General features: G+C 42.0%; 1 protein-coding gene across 3 annotated transcripts; it reads left to right on the top strand.

The window, feature by feature from the left end:
- Positions 1-1,675: 1,675 nt before the first annotated feature.
- LOC105023003 (CTD small phosphatase-like protein) lies at positions 1,676-23,475 on the top strand. Of its 3 annotated transcripts, XM_010891848.4 has the most exons (8): positions 1,676-2,498; positions 14,393-14,550; positions 14,901-14,933; positions 17,680-17,781; positions 18,796-18,852; positions 19,311-19,403; positions 20,049-20,234; positions 20,555-23,475. In XM_010891848.4, the coding sequence occupies exons 1-8, from the start codon at positions 2,423-2,425 to the stop codon at positions 20,678-20,680; spliced, it is 831 nt and encodes a 276-aa protein (XP_010890150.1). In that variant the 5' UTR covers positions 1,676-2,422; the 3' UTR covers positions 20,681-23,475. The 3 variants fall into 3 exon arrangements, with proteins under 3 accessions (XP_010890150.1, XP_010890159.1, XP_034146811.1); XM_010891857.4 differs by lacking the exon at positions 14,901-14,933 and having other exon boundaries at positions 1,677-2,498; XM_034290920.1 differs by lacking the exons at positions 1,676-2,498; positions 18,796-18,852; positions 19,311-19,403; positions 20,049-20,234; positions 20,555-23,475 and having other exon boundaries at positions 14,485-14,550; positions 14,901-17,688.
- The last annotated feature ends 295 nt before the right edge of the window (positions 23,476-23,770 follow it).

Genomic DNA, 23,770 nt, shown 5'->3' with positions numbered 1-23,770 from the left:
TATTTAATTATACATTTAGAAGTTATTTATTCTGTGAATATGCTCAAAAATATAATTATCAATAGAATATAAAAGTTTGACTGCATTCACACTTAACTGGCAAGGTAAAATGTTTACTGTTCAGAAGTATCTCTGTAATTAGAAGGAACCTACATTGTCTTAGAAAGTATGTTTGTTTGCTACTGCCAAGGGTTAACCATAATGATAGAATGTATGTTTCTACTGGTTATATTAATGTCTTGAAGCATAATAATTATGCCAAATACAACAGGTTTATTCAAAAATGTTATGCAGTATATGCATATCGGGTCAGAAAATGTAATTCCTATTCAATTTTAAAGGTAGAACCCTCTGAACAAGGTAAAGTCCTCCTTGTTCAGAGGGTTCTAAAACAGTTATCTTAGAGGTTGTACACTGTTTGAGTAAAGTACACTGTTTATAAAGTAAAAACAACTTTTCTGGTTGTTTATATAGCAGTCTTGTGTTTTCTACAAAATATCTTGTAGAAAAAGTTACTTCTTTAATCTCTTAATTTTCAATTTGAAATAAGTTAATATATATAACTGGCATACAATGTTCATAGATGTACAACTTTGCGACTTGAATTATTATATTAAAACCTGTACTCTACACTAAAATGTAAAATGGATATAGGACCGCATTTAAAAGGCAAACTATGTATAATAATTGATCATGGTGGTGAAGGGTCATTCCAATATCTGAGGTATTAAAGAAAAAAGTATTTCTCTAGGCCCATATTTGATCATGATCATGTGCATGTTTACCACTGCACTGTCATCTCAGTAGTGCCTCCAAAATTATTGCATTTTGTTGTACTGATCATTGAAAATAAACTTGAAACTTGAATCTAATCTAATCATTGTTGTTAGTGCCAAGCTTGTAGTATTCCCTTTTGGTACATTTTATTTTCTGATACATAATATTGTATTTGGATATGTACACTTTTTTCAAATAATTTGCTAAACATCATTAGAAGGCTGATTGGTTGACTGTTTGAACTACTAAAAGGTACTTTGCTATACTTGAGCAACAAAATAAAGTTTGCTTCCCTCTAGACCAGGGGACACATATCACCCTTTAGGCTTACAAAGAATAAAAGGGCTTATAGGACTTGTAATGTATTCTGCTACCCATCGCAGTTGTTTACCGTACAGGTTGTTGGAATCAAGTGGTTTGTAATTTTTTTTCAGTTCTTCAATATTAATTTTATGACATTTTTAACTTTATTAACTATCTTTCATAATTTTGTCTTTAATAATTTAACTGAAAACACCTTCTTGCCTCGCTCAGGGACAGAAAACAGACATTTCCCCTAGCCAGCTCAGGGATTCCATCAAACAATGTTTTGGACATTAGTCAGAAGTATCCATTTCAATGTGTGAACAGCAGCATTAGATTTTTTCTCATTGAATACAGCAGACCAACTAATTTATTTCATATGTTCCACATATAATCTATTATATGACTGCTTATAAATAATTTTAAGGTATTTTTCTTTTATAACATTCTGACCTCGTTCAGCTTTGTCCAAATCGGCTTGACTTCACCTTTCGTATCCACTTGCGTCGAAGGGGACTTTTATTTTGGAATCAAAACGCAAATTTAATCAATGTGTCTGATACTTGTGGCTCACTTCACATAGGCTCGGCTATGTTCTGCCTGGAATGTGCAGAAGCTATGATGACCATCAATCAGACTGCCAGTCATTTAATCAGACTGCCAGTCATTTGCCTGCAACATTTCAGGGACTCAAATATCATTGACCCAAAGTGAAATGTTCTGCAGTCACAGCTACTGAGGTTTTTATTTTTGATACGGGGAGGGGGATCCTAGAAACCGCCCCTTGCACTTCAGCGCTGCTTCTGATCCATCTCGTGAATATCAAATTCATACGACGCCTCCATATTGGAAAAAAAGCGTAGATGGATGTAATTACGTGGAAAAGGACATAGAAATAAAATGGATTTTCAGAACTGTTCCACTTCGTATTAAAACTTGAATACAGTGAACGGCGGGAGGCTTTTTGTCGTTTTGCAGTCAACGTAAATTTGATGTGGAATTGAACACTGACTGACCAATCGGTCCTACTACAACTAGCTTGCTCTAGCTACTAGCTACTAGCTTTTTTATTTTTTGTCTTACTTTTTGAGTTTTTGTCTTGGATGTTGCTTGTTAATTGGATATTCCTTACGTGTGGGAAGTGCCTGGTGGTATTTTGCAATTCAACTAGCAAGCTTGCTACATGCTGTTCGGCTGCCATTTCAACACCGCTAGCAAGTTAGCTAGCTAAGTTAAGCTAGCTATCGTTAGCCTTTCTGGAGTAGTAGCTATCTGGACTTCTTGCTCGCAAGAAACAGTAAATACGTTAAAACTAACCAAAAAGGAACAAGCAACCGTCACAATGGACCACACGTCCATAATAACCCAGGTTTCAAACCCAAAGGAGGAGGAGATCATCTCGTTTAATCAAGAAAAAGGTAAGAAATAACCAGCTAGTTAGCTTGCACCCTCTGTATATCGTGTTCGTTTGCATTGAGCTGCAGCTCGTTACTTTTGGAGTAGTATCAGCAGGTCCAGTAGTTGTTGATTGGAAAGCGCTCGCGCTGTCAAAAACAGTTGCGATGCTATGCCACAAATTCAGTGGAAACCCGGTACCCACTTCACGAATGGCTTATTGCTAGTTAGATCGCTACCCAGGTAAGAAGCTAATACAATACTACAGTAACTATCCATCTACTCTCTAGAGAGTTGGCAATGAGCCCGAACATACACGCACGTAGTGCATATTATAATTTTTTTACTATGCAAGTGAAGACTTGTACTATATATAGCTCTAATAAAACAATCCTTGAATAAAACCATGACTTTAACATCAATAAAGTAAGCTTTATTTTTTTATCGTAAAATAACCTAATCTTAAGCGTAACCATAAATCTAATTACATTTTGTTATTATTGAGTCGTGAAAAAGTATTTGCACCCTGTCTGATTTTCTGCTTTGTTGCGCATTTTTCACATTTAATTTTGTCAGATTTTTTTGTAGGTTGTAGTAATATAGAGGGAATCTAAGAGAAGAAATGACACACGTTAGAAGGTTGTTTAATTTGCTTGGTGTGCTAGGTGATCAAACATGCGATCTAGGTGTGAAAAAGTTATTGCGCTCCTACCTCCTGAAAAGTTATTGATGTACATCAGTTTGGAAGAGGTTACAGTAGAAAAGGGTGTACTGTAAACGTGTGCTGTACTGAAAATGTGTGCACTCACTACAGTATTTCACTCTTAAGATGTTCTGCTAAAATATAAAAATATATTAAATGTGTGTTACATGAACATACTTTATTAATGTGTTAGGTGCACCTATGAGTGCATTCCGTTCCTTACGTTCGCATCATAAAAAAAGAAGGATATTAATATAATACTGTTGGGAAGGCACGCACAAAATTCTGTATTATTATTCGAAACATTCATTTAATTTGTCAGTTGATTACACAGTAGAATTTAACAGTCGGGAGCAAGTAGGGTTAAACGAGAGATTTTCTTTCACCTTCTTTTCTCTGGGATTCAATCTAGCAACCTTGGAGTTAGTGCACAATTTATTGGAGGCTAGGTGTGTTGATAAGCAGTGTAAGGTTTCTGTCTCCAGCTACAGACTGTAACATGAGACTTGATTCTAGCAGACACAGATGTTCAACCAGAACATTGGCTTCTGCACCACAGGTTTCTTCTGATCTGATAATAGCTACTCGTTGTACATTTACACACAGCCTAAACATCACCTATTTGACCATGCTCTGAACTATAATGCAGTCTTTTTATTTGTGTATTAAAGATATGGGAAGGGAACTGCAGAAAACAAAGCTGATACATTTGGTTCCCACAACAGAGCTGGTCATCGTTACCGAGTTCGGCTTCTGCCCGGTATAAATGGAACTGTAATGTGGCAAAGGCATCTTTTACTCACTACACTCTACTTGCTGTGACTTAAAGGTCGTGACGCAGGACGCTCACTGGCGTGAACCAATCGCTAAGTTTCACAGCTTTGCTTGTTGACGTTCGTGGACTGAGAAAGTTGAAAATCTGCTTTAATCTCTTAAAGCAGTACGGAGTGGTGGGCATTAAAATAAAATGTATACAAGTCAGAATAAAATATCCACTGCCTGATGCTTAATCCAGAGAAGTATCCTAAAAACAGTGTACCAGACATCCCAGGACGTGGGTGAAGTAGTTTTTGTCCGTTGGGGTTCAGGTCTAATGTAGGACTTTTTTCCCACCACTATGCACTCTGTCCATCCTATACAGTGATGGTGCAAACTCGTAGGGCCGGTTGGCAGAAAAAAGATTAAGCCTAGTTCTGGATAAAAAAAAAAAATCTCCATTGAGCTTGATTTTTATATATATTTTTGTCTAAGACTTGGGTTAATCAGTATCCACAAAACTCAAAGTGATCACAGGGACAGATTTCAGTTCCCAGATGTTTCTCTTTTTCTCCTTCACCCAATAAATCCAAAATCAGCTTAGTTGGGTGAAACGGGTCATATGGGGTCAAGTGGAAGTGAGAAAGGTCATGAGGTGTCACTAACTTACTGATGCTCCATGACAGATTGAGCTATAATCTGCTGTTCCTCAGAGAAGATCCAGCAGGATAGGATGAGAATGAGGACTTTTTACTTTTGTATTGAATCTTAGTCAAGCCCAAGATTGTGAGCGCTGTTTTTTAAAAGTTTTTTTTTTAGGTGACCTCGCCCTTTTTGTGTATTGCAGTATAAAGACCGATATATTGTGTAGACTTTAAACTTGATGAAAACAATAAATATGAGGTGAAAAGGTTTCTGAAGTGTTAACTGGGTAGAAATCATATCAATTTGATCCTGCTTGATAGTTGTATATGGTTGCTCAGGAAACCTGCATGTACGCTTTATATGCCAGTTAAGCCGCTAATGGAAGCATGCATTACTGTGCTATCACTTAGTACTTTGCCTATGCAGAGGACACACTCACACACACATGCTTCAAGTGGTTTAGTCAGTCCTGCTTAGGATGGCTTTAACGCATTTCAGTGGACATACAAGTGACTGTGTGTCAAAGTTCAGTTGCGAGTAGGCTGTAGAGAAAGCCCTTGTCCTCTCAGAGTACGGTAGTGTCGGCAAGATCCGATGACACTAACTCCCTGTGGCACTGACCCAGAGTGTGAGCAGTAGAGGCTGGGCAGAGATGGAGAGAAATTGAATGTCTCTGGTTGTCATGTTTGAGGCCAGGGTGCCGAGAGCTGCTCTTGCCTCTGTTGCTCGCACTGCTTGCCATAATTTCCTTGCTATTTTTCTTTCCCTGGTCCAAAATTACTCTCAATCCATCCATGCTCACTTTTTTACCCCCCCCCCCCCCCCAACCCCTCTGTTATTCCCCCTCTCTCATTCCACCCACTGAATGAGTCACACAAAACAGTTCCTTAGGGGCCAACGCAAACTAACATTACAACAAGGATTGTGTGACTTTTGGAGCAATAATAACTGCTCTCCATTTACAAATCTGTACAGAGATTGGACACGCCAACGGAGGTAGACCGTATGGAATGTGTGTGGGAGGGGCAGTTCCATACTTACAGAGCTTCAGATTTATCTTTTGAAAAGGAACACAACGATTCTGAAAACTGCGGATGCAAAGTTTGGTGACACAATTACATTTTAAGAAACTTCTGTCTTTTGTGACCAAAAGTCATACAGTTCAGAGATACTTTTTGTGGTGGAGTTAAACTTAATGAAGAAACGTTACTCAGTTTAACGCTTGTTAAAGGTGTCTAACAAAATATTCAAACTTGGTGTGATGTTAATGAGTGAAAGTAATATAATGCGAAGAGGCTGTACTAATGGCCGGCATGTGTGCAGTTCGATGGTGTAGTGGTTAACGACAATGCTTTTCACGTGGGCGACCCGGCTTCGATTCTCGAGAGGGCAGCCATGATTAACGCATTTTATTGCGGGCCGGCTGAACTATGCTTGCCTGGTTTCTTGTTTTTTAAGCTGAGTGAACAGTGTGGATATTTTTTTTTTTACCAGGCTTTTATTAGCAGTAGGAATGATCGGGCGACTGAAGAAAAGGGCAACTCAGGATTACCACTCACCTATGGCTCAGATTGGATAATGAGTAATGTGCTTGATTGATGGCAAGTGTGGAGATAAAATCTATCTAAGATCCACAGTGTTAACACCTAATGTGAAATGTGGTGTGGAGGGTGTTGCCTTGGCCATGTATGGCTGCCACTGCTGAAAGTTGTTATCTACACAGGCCTTGTAGAGCATCGCTAGAAAAGATACTCGGCATCTGGTAACACAGTGATGGGTTTCAATCATGTATGAACAAACATTTTATATGTGAAACACATTGGTATGTCTACATTCTAGTTTCTTATATTGTCTTCCCTCATGAGAAGAAATTAGAAAACCTATTAAATGACTGGGTGCTACTGACTGCCAATTGCTAACTTATAATCCATTTTATTTGCACATTTCCAATGTTTTTTTAGGCTTGGTATTTGGGCTAAAATGTGAATAAAGTAGGTGGAACATGCACAAGCCTAAATGCCCAGAGTGGAATTGACCAATGGCCAATTGGCCACCACTACTCAGTCCAGCCCTCCTGGCCGATGTCCAACACAACTGTCCCTCTGTTCTTTCTCTGTCTGCTCTACACTGTTGGAGATGACCGCCGCCTGCCAGGCTAGTGTCTCGGTCTAAATATACACTAACAGCTATGTTAGAGCTGGGTTAGGGCTGGGATATTATCCCAGGCCTTGGTGCTAAACAACCCTGATCTGTGAAAAGGCAGTGACTTCACATTGTTTAATTTTGCTGTATTTCCTATTATCCCCTCACTGGAAAACCTGTGGTCCCCCCATGTAAGAAGATGTGATTTATCCCGTCTGCAGCGGCAGGTGGCCTAGCGGTTAAATCATTAGGCCAGTAACCAGAAGGTCGCTGGATAGAATCCATATGCCAGCCAGATGAATAACTGTTCCCTCCCAGAGCTTGGTGGTTAACCATTGTCTTAGTCAGGCACAAGCATGACATTTTCACAAATAATAGCAAACGCCAACACTTATATAAAAAAAATATAATCGGAGTGTGATGTATTTATTTTTTATGTAATTGTTTTCAGTCCGCCGGTTCTGAATTACCTCAGTACATAGACTTCTAACCAATCATTCCTCGGGAATCAGGAAGTGGACACCCATATTCCATGGCTGTATATCACCGGAGTACTGTGTTCACGCCGTGAGGCTGCCGTGCGTTGGGGGCTACCGGGGTCTCAGCAGCTATTTAAAGTTGCTACTTTGAGTGTCATGAACTTTTAGCTGCTGATCTGTAGGTTGCTGAATGAGAGTCCTCTTACACTGTCACATGCCTCTCTGGAACGCGTGCGCGCGCGCGCGCACACACACACACACACACACACACACACACACAACGAACACATACCACTGTGAAAATGACCCTGGCTGCAGTAGTGTAGCTCCAGAAAAGTTTGTGAGGCTCTTTCATAGGGGGGTGCGTTACCAACCCTAGTGAACCACAGTGAGTCCGGTTGCCGTGCCTGTCACTTTTCACTGTCCTTTCTTACAGAAAATCCTTGTCGTCGCTGTTAACTCAGTCCCTGATTGCAGTTCTGACAGACCAGATTCAAGAGTACACTCTTTAAACTTGGTACACTTTTTCTAAAATATTTTTATTTATTGTAGTTTCTTTCCCAGGCGCTTCCGTCTGGCATAACACTGCATGGATGAACATGGCCTTCGTTAGCTAATCAAAAGGACGTGAGAAATTCTTGCGACGATAGGCATTGGTTTAATTGGTATTAGTCTTCCGACCAAACACCTTCCCCCATGTGTCTTGTGCACCCAGATAACAATCGCTGTGTTGCAGTGATGATGCAGAACAGCTGACAACACTGCTGCCGAGCTATCTCTGTAGTTACTGCGCTAACTCGGGGGAAGGCAAAGGCACCTCTTGCTTCAATAACCATTGTTGATCGTGATAAAGAACGTGTTGTATTCTATAGACATGTTAGGGTTTCTTTTTTTGCCAAGTTGCTGGTTCTAGCTAGTCTGGATGTGATCAAAGTGTTTGTTTATGTTATTGTGAGCCAGAAATACCTCTCTTTGATGCCACACTGTGCTTTATTTTGATTTGCTAGAGTCAAAAGTTGACAAATACTTTACTCAGTAAGGTCACTCCCTGTAAAAGGGTTGTTGTTTCTCCTGGGCATGAGGTTACTCTTAACTGTAGCCTACAATCCATTCGGAAAACAACCCAGAGTGTATAACGGCCCCGTTGAGTTTCAGGGCTGGTGTATCCCCCTGTGCTGTGTCCACACCTCTCTGCTAGTGTGGACTAGGTAATGCAGCCTCCTGCTGTTCCTGTCCTTCCCTTCAGCCCGAGCAGTACAACACCAGGCTCTGTGGACCAGGAGAAACACGTCCCAGCTCTTACACAAGCACACAATTATACGATGTGTCAACAACCACAAACCCACCCACGAGTCTGGGCCACAATACACACACACTCTCTCAAACACACACACACACACACAAACACACACACCATCCCTCCTGGCATGCTGTGGGCCAGTTTGAATAGCAAATTCTAGTGAAATGGTTAGAACATGCTGGAGCCATTGCTGTACCAAATCCCTGATGTCTTCAGTTTGACAACATTTCACTGTCAGGCTGACACAATTTAAGCTGTTTAAATCCATTCCTGTATGGTTTGAAATGTATGTACTTAAAATAAATATAAAAAAAAGTAAAGGGTTTTATTGTCCCACACACTGTGTATGCTGCCGTTGTGTTAATTAGCCTGGCTGCAGTGTCGTGCAGTTCCCCTGCATGTCCAACTCATAATGCCCAACTTCCTCCCTCAGTTGTTGGCTTTCTGGAGCCAGGTTCTTTATCCTGCCGAATCAATACGGAGACCTTGAGTGCGTACGTGTGTGCGTGCGTGCGTGCGCGCGCATCTGAGAAAAAGCGAGATGGAGGACGTTGGCGGTGAGTCATGCCAAGGAAGCACAGCGCTGCCTCGTCGCCCCGGCCAGCTCACTGTTGCCTAATTTTAGTATCAACTTAGTGGACGTCACATGAAGCACAGTGGTGGAGCATCTGAAACTGGCCACCGCAAGACCCAGGCTGGCATAAATCACAGAGCTTCATCAAACGTGACGTCGAGTAGAACAAGTTTGGAGCGGCTCTTTAGCTAGTGATCTGTCTCCTCACTGATGATTCATTGGTGCAGGCAAACTGGCCCTTCGGTATTCTTGGCCTCCTAACCACCTAACCTGATCTGTTTTGCTTCCTGTGTTTGGCCCATTTCCCCTACGCCTGCGGTAAGCCTCTTTTGTGTTTTGCATACTTCACTTAGCCTAATAATTTGCCATTGTCCGACAAGAGTATCACAAGCTTTTACAGTTGTTATTTTGCCCAGTACCGTCAAAAGGGAAATTGCACTCAAGGCCTTGAATATCTCTGAAACCTCCCCTTTTGAGATGTGTTTTTCTGCATGTTGCCTAAAACATGGCCTGAGCCATTTTCGTTGTCGATTTTTCTGCCTGTTTGTTGTGACGTACAGCCTGCTCTGTAGCCCAGTTTTTTAATCAATGGATGGATGCCTAGGCTACTTCATTATCTCCCTCTCCACGTCAGCCTCAGATTGAAGGAGGTCTTACAGCCGAGAGTAGACACTAAATGCTCAGCTCAGCACACTGCTGTGAGGACTGAGAATTAATTTGACTGGAAGCCAGAGGCGGAAGGAGAGGATGATGATGAGAGAGATCAAGAGGGAGGTGCAAATGTGAGGGGGTTGTGTGTCCAGGAGGAGCTGGGCATCACATAGTGGCTGCTCATAGACAACGCTGAATTCATGCCGCCAGCAGGCCTATTCCCTCTCGTCATGTTGCTCTGCTGGGTTGATGTTTCGGGACGGTACAAGCCGCTCCAGTAAACTGACCGTGCTGTCGCGTCTATGCAGACATTCTGAGGCAAAACGTGCGTTGTGGCCCGGCACTTAATAACACCCCTGGCAGTACCCTAGGGATGAAGACCTGTTGCCAGAATGGGACCACCTGTCAGCCAACAATGTTTAGAAAAGCTGTGGCTTTAAAACTCTGCTCGGTTGTTATGCGGGGAGATTTTTGTTTGCCTCAGTGATTTCTGTAAACCCTCAACACTGGTCAATAGAAAGCTCAGGGGGGAACAGGTTTCTGCGATACGGGATGCACCGATGGTCATTCCATGCTCAAACTTGTTTAGGTCACTAATTCTGCCCATTCTAGTGTTCAGTCTTCCAGTGACTAAATGCCCCAGCCTGCTTTATACAGCAAGCCATGGCAACGAGACTCACTGGACCCATCCATTTTCTGAATGACCTCAGGAAGAACCAGGAATAATGTCTGTTTTCTCCTTGTCATTCCGCTCCTTTTGGATATGATTGGGACGGTGATTGCTCATTCCTGTCTGCTTCCCTAACCTATTCTCTGCACTGTGCACTTGTTTTGACTCGGACCCACGGGGGCAAGCTGAAAAGAAACGTGCCATGCATAGGGAGCAGAGTGGGATTTGGGACGTCCTAAGCCTGTGTGAGACGACAGATTTCTATCTGCTAATGTTGCACCCTCCTGAACCGGTCCAGCTGCTGAAGCCTGGCCCGTCTTGGGCCTAGGGAGGTCATGTGAGTGTGGGTGGACCTCAGCCCTGACTCCATGTATAGGCTGATAAACCCGGTCCGAGCACCCCTCTCCAGCGCACGCTCTCTCTCTTTTCATCTGTTCCGTAACCCCTTTTCCCTGTGGCCTTTTCAGGCTGCTCACAAACGTGGACACTAACAAGTTGGGAAGGAGGTGTCTATAGGCAGGCAGGCAGGCAGACAACCCTCAAAATGGACGCACCTTCAGCCATGACTGACAGGAGGCTGTGGAGAGGGGGATTGGGTTTTAAGGAGGGGAGAAGAGTGAGTGAGTCAGTGAGTGAGGAAGGAGATGAGTGAGGAAGGAGACGAGTGCAGTTTCCAAGTTGTCACTATTAATAAAGACTCAGTTTCTGATCTGGACTGCTCTGCTCAGCGAGAAAGAAAAACCAAGGGGAGGGAAATGACAGACAGAGACGGGGGAGTGAGAGAACGAAAGCGAGAGGGACCATGCTCGATGGTGTCTAATGGCTAGGCTGTGTGTAACTTATGATGTCACTGTGTTGGTCGTCTAAGGGCTAAGCTGTGTGTAACTTAAGTAGGGCACTATGAAATCCATTTTATTTGTTTTCAAATTCCATTTTATTTCTACCCAAATTCCGTTTTTTCCTTTTTCTGAATAATGTGTTTTACGATTTACACAAATTTTATCTTCAGAAAGAGTGTCTATTTAGGGGAATGAAAAAAGTTTAATGTAACAGGAAATTTGTAATGATGCAACACATCATTGCACTCATTTTATCAAGGCAAGTTATTTACATTTCAAGTGTAAACATAATATACTATAGATACAGCGATAGTTAGCTATGGAGAGGCAGACAGCTGCTGAGCTTATTCATCGCTATATTTCACCGCAATAGCTCATCGTTTGGAAAAGGCTATCACAATTTACATGCCGATAATTCGCATTGCAGAATGTAAATGTAGGCTATTGCAACGGTATATTAATAGGCCGTTCATATGTTAGTCGAAAACACGGGGTAGTTGAGTTTGACCGAGGCAACGCTTTTCCCTGTGCGATGATTCACTAGAAACGACCGTAGCTTTCTTAGCTTTTCTAAGGGGATGTCAGACTCCGCGCACACACCCACTAATTCCTGAATAAATACCGACACATTTTCGTCTTGAATCTGCTGGTGCGCTTGCACTACTAATGGTAGTTTGAAAAGGCATGCTCTGTCTAACACGGTGCTTTTCCTTGTTCTTCACATGGGCTTTAGACTTCAGTGGTCATCACGTTTTTTTGCGGATCCAATCAGTAGTATATTGACAGAATTTGCAAAACAGCTTATCGCCTGACTCATAATACATCTTTGGGTATTGCTCGGCTCTGAATTTAGTCGTCAGGGTCACTTTTTTGACTACTTCGACATGATTCTCAACAGCCATGTTTTGAGGTGGCCCAAGGGTCCCAGGCACGATCGACCCCCCCCCCCCCCCCCCGTCTAAACACCCCAATCGAAAACTGAATTGTTTGTCTAGCCCTACTCGTCTGTAATTTTTACAATGATGAAATTATGGAAAATCCCGCAATATTCCACGTTTTACAGTTGATTCCATTTTTATTACCAAATTCCGCGATTCTGTCTGAGCTTTGTGCATCGCGGAAATCATAGGGCCCTACTTGTGCAATTGTTTTTATATTTTACAGTTATTTAACCAGGCAAGTTGATTATGATCTTATTCGCTGCAATGATCTGGGGAGATGGCAACAGGGTAGGAGAAGCAACTAGGCTTAACTGCCTTGCTCAGGGACAGAACTACAGCTTTCACATTTGTGGCAGGGGGATTGGAACCAGGGAGCTTTCGGGCATGGGTCATTCTCTAATCAGTGGGTTTGTCTGACAGACATTTGTCACCAACAGAAACTCTGTTCTGCTACTTTTGTTTCATGACAGAAAAGCCAGCTGTGCTCTGTAAAGCGACAAGCTATAAAGAATGCTATTGACTGGCTACCTCTTCATTACATTGTAATTGAGGGGCTCATCATTCTCATATTCCTCTTCCATTTTTCCTAGAATGCTGTACTTTTGTTCAATACTTCAGTTTAAGTTTGTTCTTTCTTTAACCTTGTGTTTGTCTACTCTTATTTCCTAAACATTACATCTGATCGACAGTCTATGTATTAAGGACAGAGAAGTTGGGAAAAACTGTAGCTTGCAAGAGATGCATTCTTAGATCAGTGTGTCTTTAGCCTGTAGTGTGCTAGTTAATAAGTGTATAGGCTGTACCTTCTAAAATCATTGGACAGCTGTGTATCTCTATATCTATCTCTCTCTCTCATATACTCACCTAAAGGATTATTAGGAACACCTGTTCAATTTCTCATTAATGCAATTATCTAATCAACCAATCACATGGCTGTTGCTTCATTGCATTTAGGGATGTAGTCCTGGTCAAGACAATCTCCTGAACTCCAAACTGAATGTCAGAATGGGAAAAAAAGGAGATTTAAGCAATTTTGAGCGTGGCATGGTTGTTGGTGTCAGACGGGCCGGTCTGAGTATTTCACAATCTGCTCAGTTACTGGGATTTTCACGCGCAACCATTTCTGGGGTTTACAAAGAATGGTGTGAAAAGGGAAAAACATCCAGTATGCGGCAGTCCTGTGGGTGAAAATGCCTTGTTGATGCTGGAGGTCAGAGGAGAATGGGTCGACTGATTCAAGCTGATAGAAGAGCAACTTTGACTGAAATAACCACTCGTTACAACCAAAGTATGCAGCAAAGCATTTGTGAAGCCACAACACGCACAACCTTGAGGCGGATGGGCTACAACAGCAGAAGACCCCACCGGGTACCACTCATCTCCACTACAAATAGGAAAAAGAGGCTACAATTTGCACGAGCTCACCAAAATTGGAGAGTTGAAGACTGGAAGAATGTTGCCTGGTCTGATGAGTCTCGATTTCTGTTGAAACATTCAGATGGTAGAATTTCAGAATTTGGCGCAAACAAAATGAGAACATGGATCCATCATGCCTTGTTACCACTGTGCAGGCTGGTGGTGGTGGTGTAATGGTGTAATGGTGTGGGGATGTTTTCTTGGCACACTTTAGGCCCCTTAGTGCCAATTGGGCATCGTTTAAATTCCACGGCCTACCTGAGCATTGTTTCTGACAATGTCCATCCCTTTATGACCACCATTTACCCATCCTCTGATGGCTACTTCCAGCAGGATAATGCACCATGTCACAAAGCTCGAATCATTTCAAATTGGTTTCTTGAACATGACAATGAGTTCACTGTACGGAAATGGCCCCCACAGTCACCAGATCTCAACCCAATAGAGCATCTTTGGGATGTGGTGGAATGGGAGCTTCGTGCCCTGGATGTGCATCCCACAAATCTCCATCAACTGCAAGATGCTATCCTATCAATATGGGCCAACATTTCTGAAGAATGCTTTCAGCACCTTGTTGAATCAATGCCACGTAGAATTAAGGCAGTTCTGAAGGTGAAAGGGGGTCAAACACAGTATTAGTATGGTGTTCCAAATAATCCTTTAGGCGAGTGTATATATACAACAGCAACACGATATTAAGTTGTTTGAGGTTTGTTCATAACTTCATGTGTTTATTGTCATGTGTTCATTCTTTCACAAATCTGTTCATCCATTTGTGTTTTCTCCTGTTTCTCCCAATAGTATCCCAGTCCAACGTCAGTCTGAAGAAGCAGAGGAGTCGAGGCATTTTCAGCAATTTTCTCTGCTGTTTTAGGAACTATAATGTGGAGCCCCCGGTCTCCAACAACACCACCACCTCCCTGCCACCCCCACCAGAGGAGAACGGATCGCCACCCAAGGTACTCCCTGACTACTCTTTTGGACAGATCTCTTTGAAAATCCTATTAAGTTTTAGGGTTGAAACATTACATTATCTTTCCTGAAACTCCTTTGTTTCCCAGAAATACTTGGAGGGAACAAGCATAAAAGTAACCAGAATCTTCCAACCCTGTTTAGACTCTTATGTTTCAATGTGACAATTGTTTTCTCTCTTCTCTTACGTTTAGTACTGCTCTGTTTTCCTACCGTTCTTCTCTGTCTGTTTGACTCGCTGTCTTTCTGTTTGTCTGTCTCTACATTACTATCTACATTCCGTTTGTCTATCTCTAATTGTCTCTGTCTGTCTCTCTGTCTGTCTCTTTATGTCTAGTCTGACCAGGACGAGGTGATTCCTATCCCCATTGTATGTATGATCTTCTACTGTACCTTTTGCATGCTAGCTTTTGGCTACTCGGTTGTTACATTCTAACTTGAGATCAGTCTGCATGAACCGACTAGAGGCCCCCAACCCTGACTGATGCTGTTGTGTCGGCTGTTTAGTCATGCATTGCTGTCCATTACAGATTTTAGTGAATGTGTGGTTTTCAGGCATCGATCTCCAGTCTTAATTTCTGTGAGAGTCTGTGTTGTTCTGAGTGCTGTGACTGTGTTTCTGAAGTCCTTGTTGGATGTGAATTTAGCATGGAGGTTTGCGTACAGTGATCAAGAAGTTCAACCCAGTGTCTGCATGTCTGGTGCTACAGTGTTTGTTTCGTTGATTTCATCCTAACCACACTAACGGACAGTCCGGTCAGTCAAACGTAGAATGGCTGCGTGATGTTTTCCTTTACCACTTCTGAAGCCAGCCCGACCACTGCTAAACTGTTTAGGCTAACAAATTGTACCTTTGTTTGGCTCAACCCCAGCCACTTAATAACCTGTTTGCGCCAAAATCAGACAGTCTCCGGGTAAACAAACAAGTCCCCGAGCCTCCTACTGATTCCTTGTTCTCCGGAGTAGACTAAACAGGAACAGAATTTTCTAGACAGTCTATGGATCAATTATGCATAATATCAACTGGTTGACAGTCTTCCTTAGTAGAGGAATTCACAATCCTCCTAACCGCTTGGTAATCCACACAGACAGGCTCATTAAAGGCATCCGCTGTAGTGGCCAAATACGTTTTGGCAAGGAATGGTATGTAGTTCTAGGGGCAAATTTTTTAGTCTTTCTAACACAAAGCTTCAAATTATCTAGCGGCCTGATTACACTGAGGTTTATGGCACTTAGTACATTGCTTTTGCTGTGCAAAACATGTTGCTCCTGTTGTCTGGGTGACATCGACCTTCTCCGTGAGAGCTTTAATCCTAGCGACTCCCGTAGTCCCATGGTATGCATTCATTTCAAAATATGATGTAGTATAAGAAGTATTCACTAATGAGAGTATTAGAGAAGTATTCACTAATGAGAGTATTAGAGAAGTATTCACTAATGAGAGTATTAGAAAAGTATTCACTAATGAGATTATTAGAAAAGTATTCACTAATGAGAGTATTAGAGAAGTATTCACTAAGGAGAGTATTAGAGAAGTATTCACTAAGGAGAGTATTAGAGAAGTATTCACTAAGGAGAGTATTAGAGAAGTATTCACTAAGGAGAGTAGAGAAGTATTCACTAAGGAGAGTATTAGAGAAGTATTCACTAAGGAGAGTATTAGAGAAGTATTCACTAAGGAGAGTATTAGAGAAGTATTCACTAATGAGAGTATTAGAGAAGTATTCACTAATGAGAGTATTAGAGAAGTATTCACTAATGAGAGTATTAGAGAAGTATTCACTAATGAGAGTATTAGAGAAGTATTCACTAATGAGAGTATTAGAGAAGTATTCACTAATGAGAGTATTAGAGAAGTATTCACTAATGAGAGTATTAGAGAAGTATTCACTAATGAGAGTATTAGAGAAGTATTCACTAATGAGAGTATTAGAGAAGTATTCACTAATGAGAGTATTAGAGAAGTATTCACTAATGAGAGTATTAGAGAAGTATTCACTAATGAGAGTATTAGAGAAGTATTCACTAATGAGAGTATTAGAGAAGTATTCACTAATGAGAGTATTAGAGAAGTATTCACTAATGAGAGTATTAGAGAAGTATTCACTAATGAGAGTATTAGAGAAGTATTCACTAATGAGAGTATTAGAGAAGTATTCACTAATGAGAGTATTAGAGAAGTATTCACTAATGAGAGTATTAGAGAAGTATTCACTAATGAGAGTATTAGAGAAGTATTCACTAATGAGAGTATTAGAGAAGTATTCACTAATGAGAGTATTAGAGAAGTATTCACTAATGAGAGTATTAGAGAAGTATTCACTAATGAGAGTATTAGAGAAGTATTCACTAATGCGAGTACTAGAGAAGTATTAACCACTGCGAGTGTTATAGATATATTAACTATTGAGAGTATTCAAGTACTATTTGATATTAAGAGTATTGGCGCAGTGTTTGCTAATAGCTACTAAGGTTTAGGGTCAGTCTCTATGGCCTACCTGTTTCATGGTCATGAAATAGAACCATCATGAATATCTTTTCTACACTCCACCCAATATAGTCCACCATTGAGTCATGCTCTATAGCACCCTATCTCCAATATAAAGTTCTGGGCAACAGTAGTGTACTATATCACCCTATTCCCAGTGTAGTACTCTTCTGTTGACTAGAGCTCTAGGGGGGCTGTCTCTATGCTGGATGATCCTAGCATGACCTGTTACTGTCAGTACTTCAGAATGTGTGAGAATTGTTGATTTTATTTCCTCAGCTTTGACAGAAATGCGGTGAGATTAAACACAATATATTACATTCTCAATGGTTGGGAGGGAAAGGAAGAGATGTTCGGAGATCAAGATGTCGAGGCAGAGAGGCGGTAGACACTCCGATGCATGAGGACTGGAGATCTATGCACATCCCTCCTCTGGCCTGTCAAACATCAGCCAGCCTGCTTCTGTCCCGAGCTCCCTCTATGTGGATCAGATTCACTGTTAACACTGGGCTGCTAATCCATCGTGACTTACACATTCCCTAATGGTATCTCTCTATTATACTCCATCTCTCCCTACTTCCCTCGCTCTCCGGTTCTTTCTTTCCCTCCCTCCTCCTTTCCCCATCAGCCTCCAGCCAAATACCTCCTACCAGAGATGAACATATCTGACTATGGGAAGAAGTGTGTAGTGATCGACTTAGATGAGACCCTGGTACACAGCTCATTTAAGGTAAAAGCTTCACCCTCTAACTGGATGTTTTGTGTTTTATTTCCGGTTTTCTTTTCTCACTGGCCAAAAACACAGGGCAGTTTAACCACCAAAATGCAACATACAGGTGATATAAATTCTGAAACAATGTAAACAAACTGGGTCTGTCACCCTACTGCAGTGTTTTCAACCACGTCTGTAGTGCTGCTCTGTTCCAGCTTCCGTATGCTGTAGAACATTTTGAAATCTCTTGGAGAAATAGGATATCCAAGGTAGCTACTATTTATTAACTGTAGAGAAATCTGTCTGCAAACCTGACAAGGTAGTTAAAAAGATACAGACACTTCTGTTTTTAGAGCCAAGCTATTTTATTTATTAATTTAATTCCCAAGCTTTCAGTTGCACAGTGGAGACGTTCCCCTAGATAATAGATCTTCGCCTGGCTTTCATGTCTTGTTGGAGAGCACGGTAACAGCAAATACTCTGTTTCACAGGGAGGGAGGGACGGGGAGGAAGGGAGTGAGGAGGAATGAGTGAGTGAGGGAGGGGGGAAGTAAAAATGAGGAGTGAGGGACTGGGGAAAGAGAAAGTGAGGGATAGAGATGGGTGAGGTGAGGGAGGGGTAGTGACACTGAAGACAGTGAACCTGAACTGTAGTTCCCTCAGAGACTGTTGACTGTAACAGGGACCTTCCTTGGCCTTCGATTGTCATATTCCAAAATATTTCTTTGTTAACGCACCGCTCTCTTTTACTTATTCCACTTAGTTTCTCCGGATCTGTCCTTTTTGAACACTGTTGTTAGAATAAAAGACCAGTGTGTTTTGGCTCAAAAAGGCAGAGAGGAAAGGAAGAAAATAGGGCATGAGATAGGGTTTGTTTTCCTTTCTTGGAGCCAACGAAGTGATAATTTTCTTTTATACTATGCTGCAATAATAAAACAGTACAAGTGCTCCCTCTGCTGGTTCACTGTGAAATTACACCACTGTTTAGGACAGTAACTCACCAGTAGCTGCTGTTTTCTGTCTCCTCTACAGCCCATTAGCAATGCTGACTTCATAGTCCCGGTGGAGATAGATGGAACTGTTCATCAGGTACATTGTGGCCTCTGGAGTCTCTCGTTGCTTTGCCCTAAAATGTACTAAAGAAAGTGAACCTGACACCTACAGTGCAATATGTGCAGAATGTCTGTCTGGAACATGCCCAAGGCCTTTTTTAGAGAGCAAATACGCTCTGTGAGCTGAGCTCCATCCGAAAGGGAAGACCAAGAGGTGAAAGGTCGTGACCTGGTTCAAGTAATCCAGGATAGGCTGTGTGTATCCTGGGTGGCCTATTCGTGATTACTTGCACTGGGTGGTGGCTACTGGAGCGTGAGGAAAGCGAGTGAAGGGAAGAGGATTGTTCTGCCACCATTGTGTATTCAAACGAATGTAATGTGTCTCTGGTTGCAGGTGTCTGTGTTTCATTGACCATGTTAAATGTGATTGTGGTTGTATAATATTCAGCGTCATGGGTTCAGGGTTCTCCAACTGACTTTTTGTCATGGTTGTAGGTATATGTGCTGAAGAGGCCTCACGTGGACGAGTTCCTCCAGAAGATGGGAGAGCTGTTTGAATGTGTTCTGTTCACAGCAAGTCTCGCCAAGGTTGGTCCAAATCGTCTGACATATTTGTCCCCATACCTCAAGTGACACTCCAGTTTCAGAACAGTTTCTGCTATGTTTTCTACGGTTTCTTTTTGTCTTTTACAGTATTTGTAAAATTGGAATATTACTTTTCTGCAGTGAAAGTAAAAAAACATACAACACACCAACCATCAAAGTGCTCTTAAACCACGTTGTCTTCACTGTAACTCCTCCGCTCCTGTCTTCGGGCCCGTCCTGCATTAATCTCTATCTACCACGCCCTGTTGTCCGTTTCTCTGAGCCGGTCTCTTCTCTGTCTGTCTTTCTCCCTCTAATGCATGATGGGTAAGTTGTTGATTGTCTATGTGGTGAAAGAGCATCTCTTGCTTTCTGTGTGCCCTGTCCTCCAGTAGTGGGCTTTCGCTGTAACGCAGAAAGTCTCACCAACCACGTCAATGGGCACCTCCTTCTAGTTAACTGTAGCAGTCTACCCTGGGACCAGGTGGTGCCATAATGCCACTCCTAGTCATGCCCAAAGTTTTGTAGCATGATAGAAGGCAGTGGTAGACCCGACGTAACTTCGGAGCTTCCTTTTCTGTTTCTGCATAGTCTCCCTTCAACCCTTTGAGATCTGCATGGTTTGACCTTTGACCTGTGTGTGTCCAGTATGCTGACCCCGTGGCGGATCTTCTGGACCAGTGGGGTGTGTTCCGGGCCCGTCTGTTCCGGGAGTCGTGCGTGTTCCACAGGGGGAACTACGTTAAAGACCTGAGCAGGCTGGGACGAGAGCTCAGTAACGTCATCATAGTAGACAACTCTCCTGCCTCATACATTTTCCACCCAGAGAACGCTGTGAGTAGCACGGCTACATGTGCCTTTTTTCAGTTCCTCACTTCCTTACTCTGCCACAACTTCTTCTGAAAATCTTAGTGTGTGCACGCAGGTTTCACAATTCACAGGGGACCAAAAGTCCCTGCCAGAATAGTAAAACAAGAAACAGTTTATTACCAAAATATTTCGGCAGTCCCCATGAGGAAAATGGTATTTTATGAATAGGGTCAGGTTTCATGGTTTTGGTTAGGTTTAGGGAAAAATAGGATTTTGAATGTGTATGTTTGGGTAACCCTACCGGATGGGAAAGGTGAAGTGTGAAATTCTGTATGTCTCGTCAGGTCCCAGTTCAGTCGTGGTTCGACGACATGAGCGACACGGAGCTGCTGGACCTGCTCCCGTTTTTCGAGGGCCTGAGCAGAGAAGACGAGGTCTATGGTGTTTTGCAGGACCTCCGGGGAAGGTAGCATCAGGGACAAACCACCCTTCTCACCCTCCTCTCTCGCTCTCTCTCTGCCCCTTTAACAGCACCATCCCAAACCACAGCCCTTCAGCCCCGTGCCCTCAAGGCCGGAGCCTCACTGTGGATGGGGGGGGGGACTGGGTTAGCCTAGCACCCTGTAGTCAGACAGGAGAACACTCCAACTCCCATGGACCACTGTGGCGAAACCAGGAAGCCCGATTGGGACAATCCTAGGTTAGAACGTGTGTATGGTGCGGCGGAATGCATTTCTGATTGGAGGGTACGGACGATAAACGGGAAAAAAACTCTTGTATTGTCACTAACGGTGGCAAAAGGCGGAGTTACCCACACAGAGAAGTGCTTACCTAACCAAAAATCAAAACCTTTTTGTGTGGAAATGTTTTTGTGGTAAAGATAACACACAAATTCAGTCGGAGTATTTGGTCCTCGTATCGTTGCTATGCATCAGACAGTTTCTGGTAGTTTGAAGGAAACGACTGTGATTTCATTTTGTTTTTCCTACCAAATGAAGTGCCTTGTTTGAATGTGGTTTTTATGAGGATATATTTTGTACATGGCCAATATCCGGAAAACGTCAATCTTTTAATGAACGCCATCTATGCTTTAAAATGGAGACAGGTATTCTTTATAACGAAGCACTGTTGTTATTGTAGCAAAGACATCATATGAACGCTGGCTTAAATGTCTCCATTATACTTCTCCAGTTTGCTTGTGCCATCGTATAGAAGTGTTTTCTTTTCTCTTTCAGTCTTCGTATTATCATAGTATAGTGTATTATGGTTAATTTGTTTTTAGGAAGCAAAGGAATATGTTTGCAGTTGTGAACTTTCTACATGGTAGTTCGGCAGAATTGCCATTTCAAATTGTATTACATTTTGGAAAACCACCCTGAACCATAATTGAATTTGTGCCAATATTTTTTCAATGTATTTATTTTGTTTTCGGTTTATAGATTGTTAAAATCTAAACGAAGATAATTTCAGAAAGTATTTTTTAAGGAGCTTTGCCTATTTAAATGAAGGCATTTTATTTTTCTGAAGAATATAATTTCATTGTACGTTTTTAAGTGAATGGATCATACTGAGTTAGTGATCCAGGTCTTTCAGTCTGCTACTTTTTTAACCAGCATGCATTTATCAACAACAACCATTTTTATTTTCTCCTACAGGGGGCAGTTGCCCTTTCAATTCTCCACCAGTGACACACTGCTGTAAAACCACCCAGTTAATTGTTTCCAGTGATCTAGGCTGTATCACAAATGGCACCCTATTTTCTACTTAGTGCCCCAAAGTCTCCAGTCCAAAGCAGTGCACCAGCCAGGGATTAGAGTGCTGTTTGAGACACAGTACTGGGCAGATGGGCAGAGTGCCACGTTGCTCGACACCGCAGTGCCTAACTCCAGTCCAGAGGGGACACACTGTACTGTAACCACGGGCAATAACCTTCAGGATCAATGTTAGGGCCTAGGGGTTTGACCAGGATACACTCTGGACTGGCAGCACGCTATTTCCTGGTCAGGCCATGTGAGTCCTAGCTTGTCAAATTGTGTATATTGTGTAGAGGTCTGAAATGGTTAAAACAGGTTTTGTTGTAACACCCTGGGCTAGAGAAAAATGTTAACCTTCTGGAAATGTTTCCAGAAATCCTGTTAGGGAAATTCCTGGAATAGAATAAACACCTGTTACACAACAAGGATTTCTGAGAGTTATGGGAAAGTTACCAGAATTTTGTTACACTAGTTGTAACTATTTGGGCACTGCTAAAGGAACAAGGGCAACAAGGCCTTAATGCCTGTTAGGACAGAAAGCAATTATCAGTCATTGATCCCAAGGCTGCTATAATGTTATGGTAACGGTCGGCGCGGTGTGTTTCAACAAACGGTTAAGTGCAGCGTTTTATCGCGTGGTCACCTTTTGGTTGACGACATTTTGTGGCTATTGAACCGGCTGGGAATGAAACAGAAAATGACCGTCGATGTTCTGGTCAGAGGCAATACTACGGTAATCTGCTGCTTTAACCGTTAGTCAACACATTGTGTTTAGTCCTTCATGTTTTACGACTCATGACAGGCTACTGTTTGTAGGCTCTTATGGGGATGTCTTGTACCATAATGTCGACCGGCGGTTGTGGACATGGACATTTTAATAATGTTTGTGTGTTATTGGTTGATGATTGGGGTGTTATGCATTCAAGATGTTACTCAGTTTTAATATATTAATGCCCTTTCATGGAAAGTGTTACTGGTTTCAAACACTCTTTATCTCTGTGTCTTTCTGAAGCTGTTGTTCGTATCATTGTCATATTTTTCTAGAGACCGTTGTCAGTATTTGGTTTAGAAAAGTTGCATTAACCATTTTATCAAGTTATTTCTTCTTCTTTAAGCGATCATTTCTATCTTGGTCTTTCTCACTGCCTTGGATTAAAACAAACATCTTTAGCATACTTCAAGCAAACAGGTATTCATGACAAATCTATTCAATTACATTTTAAGTCACCTTTTGTACAAGAAGCTGTGTATCGCCTTGTGATGGGACATTTCTCCATCTTTTTCTGCGTGCGCACACTCAATCACACAAATTACACTCTGATATAAACTCACATAAGGATGTTCACTTGTTATTTTTTAGTCAGTTTTTCCTTTTTGTTCAGCCTTTTTTTTTACATTTCTCTTCTAACCGGTTTACTTTGAGTGTACATGTTTGATTTTCACCCTTCTTACCCAAACACTATATTTTCTTTTTTATCCTTCCATTGAAATAAAAGGTTGCAACCCATACATTCATACTGCAGATTTATTGTAACCTGCAGTACACCGTCCCATACATCTGTGATATTCATTCACTGTGTGTGATGATGCTTTCTACACCATTTTTACTGTGATTATGGCCAAAGGATTGTCATATGATAATTAGGTACTGCAAAGGTGTGTAATAACTCATTGCGATGAAGCGTAGTCAGCTGTGAACTGGATAGCATGCCTACATCCCCGGTGTAGAGGAGGCCAACACGTCCCCGGTGTAGAGGAGGTCAACACGTCCCCGGTGTAGAGGAGGCCAACACGTCCCCGGTGTAG

This window comes from Esox lucius, chromosome 3, assembly GCF_011004845.1.
Source record: "Esox lucius isolate fEsoLuc1 chromosome 3, fEsoLuc1.pri, whole genome shotgun sequence".
Taxonomy (NCBI): Eukaryota; Metazoa; Chordata; class Actinopteri; order Esociformes; family Esocidae; genus Esox; species Esox lucius.
Note: the sequence above shows the minus strand (reverse complement) of the source record. Positions and strands in the feature narration are given on the sequence as shown.

Coding starts and splice junctions, on each gene's coding strand:
- LOC105023003 (XM_034290920.1), top strand. CDS start 15,947: ATGAGAGTATTAGAGAAGTATTCACTAATGAGAGTATTAGAGAAGTAT.